Here is a 5,000-nt window from a genome sequence, read left to right as displayed (position 1 = left end):
TGGGATCCCAAAGCTCACACGAATCTTACAGAGGTTTAGAGAAAGTGCAGTAATGAGGAACACTATCGTGGTTTTCAGAAGAGCTGTTTGTGCTGATTCACTTTAAGATACAGTGTAAACGCATGGTCTGTGTGAACAGGAGCTTCGCTGAGAGCAGGTGGGCCTCTAATCCGTCCTGAAAGCTGGCAGAGTGAGGACGCCTGGTGGCTGATGAGAGTTAAAGTTCAGAGCTGTAACTGTCCTCCTGGATTATTTTAAGATTCCTGCAGAGGAGAATTCAACAGCACAAGCATAATCAATACTGCACTCTGTTTACACCTCAGACGGTGCACGGCGTGGAGTTGGAGACCTGTGTCTGACAGATATTACTGTAGATGAGATTGTGTAAACATGAGCACAGCTCTCACAAATGTATCCTAAATGGTCCATGGCTGAATTATTAGAATCCTCAAAGGAGACAAATTCAACCAAGCAGAGAGTATTTTGTGTAGATGAGACCTCAAACTGTCCACAGGTGTGAGTGTGTGAGTGACAGGGTGACTGTGTGAGTGAGTGGGTGAGTGTGTGAGTGACAGGGTGACTGGGTGAGTGTGTGAGTGACTGGGTGAGCGTGTGAGTGACTGGGTGAGTGTGTGAGTGAGTGGGTGAGTGTGTGAGTGAGTGGGTGACTGGGTGAGTGACTGGGTGAGTGTGTGAGTGACTGGGTGAGGGTGTGAGTGAGTGGTTGAGTGACTGGGTGAGTGTGTGAGTGACTGGGTGAGCATGTGAGTGACTGGATGAGTGTGAGAGTTACTGGGTGAGTGTGTGAGTGAGTGGGTGACTGGGTGAGCATGTGAGTGACTGGGTGAGCGTGTGAGTGACTGGGTGAGTGTGTGAGTGACTGGGTGAGCGTGTGAGTGACTGGGTGAGCGTGTGAGTGAGTGTGTGGGCGTGTGAGTGACTGTATGAGCGTGTGAGTGACTGGATGAGTGTGAGACTGACTGGGTGAGTGTGTGAGTGACTGGGTGAGCGTGTGAGTGACTGGGTGAGCGTGTGAGTGAGTGTGTGGGCGTGTGAGTGACTGTATGAGCGTGTGAGTGACTGGGTGAGCGTGTGAGTGAGTGGGTGAGCGTGTGAGTGACTGGGTGAGAGTGTGAGTGACTGGGTGAGAGTGTGAGTGACTGGGTGAGCCTGTGAGTGACTGGGTGAGAATGTGAATGACTGGGTGAGCATGTGAGTGACTGGGTGAGCATGTGAGTGACTGGGTGAGCGTGTGAGTGACTGGGTGAGTGTTTGAGTGACTGGGTGAGCATAAGAGTGACTGGGTGAGCATGTGAGTGACTGGGTGAGCATGTGAGTGACGAGGTGAGTGTGTGAGTGAGTGGGTGAGTGTGTGAGTGACTGGATGAATGTGTGAGTGACTGGGTGAGATTGTGAGTGACAGGGTGAGTGTGTGAGTAACTGGGTGAGCATGTGAGTGACTGGGTGAGAGTTTGTGAGTGACTGGGTAAGCGTGTGAGTGACTGGGTGAGTGTGTGAGTGACTGGGTGAGCGTGTGAGTGACTGGGTGAGCGTGTGAGTGATTGAGTGAGTGTGTGAGTGACTGGGTGAGAATGTGAATGACTGGGTGAGCATGTGAGTGACTGGGTGAGCGTTTGAGTGACTGGGTGAGCATAAGAGTGACTGGGTGAGCATGTGAGTGACGAGGTGAGTGAGTGGGTGAATGTGTGAGTGACTGGATGAGTGTGTGAGTGACTGGGTGAGAGTGTGAGTGACTGGGTGAGTGTGTGAGTAACTGGGTGAGCATGTGAGTGACTGGGTGAGTATGTGAATCTGTCCACAGGTGTGACTGTGTGAGTGACGAGGTGAGTGTGTGAATATCTTGATATGTGTGAGTGACTGGGTGAGAGTTTGTGAGTGACTGGGTAAGCGTGTGAGTGACTGGGTGAGTGTGTGAGTGACTGGGTGAGTGTGTGAGTGACTGGGTAAGCGTGTGAGTGACTGGGTGAGTGTGTGAGTGACTGGGTGAGCGTGTGAGTGACTGGGTGAGCGGGTGAGTGACTGGGTGAGCGGGTGAGTGATTGAGTGAGTGTGTGAGTGAATGGGTGAGCGTGTGAGTGACTGGGTGAGTGTGTGAATCTGTCCACAGGTGTGACTGTGTGAGTGACAAGGTGAGTGTGTGAATCTCTTGACAAGTGTGAATGACTGGGTGAGTGTGTGAGTGACTGGGTGAGTGTGTGAGTGACTGGGTAAGCGTGTGAGTGACTGGGTGAGTGTGTGAGTGACTGGGTGAGCGTGTGAGTGACTGGGTGAGCGGGTGAGTGACTGGGTGAGCGGGTGAGTGATTGAGTGAGTGTGTGAGTGAATGGGTGAGCGTGTGAGTGACTGGGTGAGTGTGTGAATCTGTCCACAGGTGTGACTGTGTGAGTGACAAGGTGAGTGTGTGAATCTCTTGACAAGTGTGAATGACTGGGTGAGTGTGTGAATGATTGAGTGAGTGTGTGAGTGACTGGGTGAGCATGTGAGTGACTGGGTGAGCATGTGAGTGACTGGGTGAGAGTTTGTGAGTGACTGGGTAAGCGTGTGAGTGACTGGGTGAGTGTGTGAGTGACTGGGTGGGTGTGTGAGTGACTGGGTGGGTGTGTGAGTGACTGGGTAAGGTGTAGGTCTCAGGGCAGAGCTGTGTCCTCTGGAGCCATGGAGCTCCATCCTGTACCTTCAGGATGAGATGAAGTTACAGAAATCATCATCCAACATCATGACCTGTCCTCGCTGATGTGTATGTGGCTGAATGCTGTCAAGCACTCACAGCAGTGTTCGTATACAGAATAAAGGGCCTTCTTAGAAGATTAGGAAACTATAAAAGGCAATGTCTTTGATTCTAGGAAAGTGATGTTCTCTCTGGTTTGTTTGTATTCAGAGGCTCTGCATCTTTTAAGGTGGAACCGTGTGTTTCGGTACTGTTTGTACGCGCATAACGTGTATCTTATTTGTAAGTTTTTATTCACTGTTTGAAGCACCACAGAATATACACAGAATATATACCACAAAGTAGTGAAGTATAAATAAATTTTACTTGACTTTCATGCAGTTAGCGCTCTCCTGAATTTAGAGTCAGTTCCACCTTAAGTAATGTAACTGTAACAGCAGAAACAAGTCAGTGTTACCCCCCTATGGAGCAGGAATAGAGCAATATCCTCATCTCGGTTGGTGCTTTTCAGTTTTTGGAGTCTCTCCGTTGTCTAAAAACCTCCAGATGGCGTTTCTCTGCCGTGAGCAGAGAGAGAGAAAGACTAGCACCGGACCCAGACACTTTGCCTGCAGGGCGGCATACATTCACTCACACACATACCTATGGACACTTTTGAGTCTCAATCCACCTATCAATGTATGATTTTGGAGCGTAAGAGGAAACTCCTCACAGACAGTCACCCGGAGGAAACCCACGCAGACACAGAGAGAACACACCACACTCCTCACAGACAGTCACCCGGAGGAAACCCATGCAGACACAGGGAGAACACACCACACTCCTCACAGACAGTCACCCGGAGGAAACCCACACAGACACAGAGAGAACACACCACACTCCTCACAGACAGTCACCCGGAGTAGGACTCAAACCCACAACCCAGTTACCCTGGAGCTGTGACAGAGACACCACCTTATATTTATATATATATCATTGTAAAAAACCACATTTTAAAAAAACAATTTAAAATTAAAATGGTTAACATCACCTTAATACACTTCACCTCCGCAGAAGCCAAGGCAGTGTGGTGCATAAGGAAGCTGCCGTTCTCCACATCACCCTCATCTCTGTTGTTTCATTTCAAGCCAAGACGACCCTGTCCACGTATTTACAGGCTGCAGGTGTTCCAGGAACACAGGAACCCTGTTTTTCTCAGTAGCACAGACAAGCTGTTGTTGTGAAATGTTCTGAAGCCCTTATGTAGTGGATACCGGATGTGGCGCTAATGAGCTGACCATCCCTGACCCCTGCCCGTGTGCCTGTGTTCTGTCTTCCAGATGCTAAGGAGGGGGAATGTGGAGATGTTGAGATGCTGAGCCAGATAGTGGAAGGTAAGTGCAGTGGCCTTTGCGAGCCGGCGTGTTAACCCTTCGATGTCGGGTGTAGTGTTATAGCTTCATTACAGTGTAATTGCATAGTTATATGTTTCACAGAGTGGCGCAGCACAGAGCGCCCTCCTAATTACACCACACTGAGTATCGATGGGGCCAACACTGACGAAGCTGTTCTCCTTGGAGCTAGGGTTTTAATTTCAGGCTGAAGGGCTGATTAGATGGAGATGTGGGCTGCTCCACTGTGGGATTGCCCTCGCTCTGATGTGCCACTGTGGTCTAATGACAAGATAATAAGAAATTCCTTCCCCCGCCGGATGAGTTTGACAAAAGAAAATATGCTTCCTTTTTATTTTCTGTTCCGTTTCCAGATGAGGACATGGAAGGCGTCGGAAGGCAAAGTCAGACATCAGGTATTATCTCCTGTTTTCTACAGTGTGTGGATCTTGGGTGGCTTTAAACCAGCATTGAACAGATGCAATAATAAGAATAACACTGGAGCATTTTCCAAAGCAAGCCATGCATTATTCATGGGATTTATCTCCGAGAGACAGTTAGGGATTGCTCTGAGAAAACTTCGGCTTATAGTTTCAGCTTTTTGAAATCGCCGTGCATGACTTTCTTTACTGTTTGTGGACACCCTCTAGAGTTAGTGTGATATTTGATGGCACTCAGCCACTTAAATGATGGACGGTACGTTCTGGATCATAAACACCACTCCAGCTCTTCCCAAAGATATCGGATGGAGCTCCAAAGTACAGTGTCACTGCTCCTCTCCAGTTTGGACTCATGTGCAGCTGCTCCCGAGCCTCGTGGTGTGTGGGTGAATGCGTTTCTGTGGAGGTTACACATTAGAAAATGGGTCTAGAGAGGCTTTGAGCATTGTGTTGACACAGCAATGGAGACACAGTCTTTACCGCATGCATTTAACCACAGTG

At 49.2% G+C, this 5,000-nt stretch overlaps 1 protein-coding gene across 2 annotated transcripts in view; it reads left to right on the top strand.

The window, feature by feature from the left end:
- macrod2 (mono-ADP ribosylhydrolase 2) overlaps window positions 1–5,000 on the top strand; it is a 1,000,902-nt gene that overhangs the window by 939,220 nt on the left and 56,682 nt on the right. The window contains exons 11-12 of one of the 2 annotated variants that reach the window (XM_066680089.1): window positions 4,009–4,062; window positions 4,434–4,475. In XM_066680089.1, coding sequence (XP_066536186.1) covers window positions 4,009–4,062; window positions 4,434–4,475 — 96 coding nt within the window. The remainder of the gene's footprint in view (window positions 1–4,008; window positions 4,063–4,433; window positions 4,476–5,000) is intronic. The other variant, XM_066680090.1, reaches the window with a different exon arrangement.

Source organism: Hoplias malabaricus, chromosome 8 (assembly GCF_029633855.1).
Source record: "Hoplias malabaricus isolate fHopMal1 chromosome 8, fHopMal1.hap1, whole genome shotgun sequence".
In the NCBI taxonomy this organism is placed as follows: domain Eukaryota; kingdom Metazoa; phylum Chordata; class Actinopteri; order Characiformes; family Erythrinidae; genus Hoplias; species Hoplias malabaricus.
This window is presented reverse-complemented; position numbering and strand designations above follow the sequence as displayed.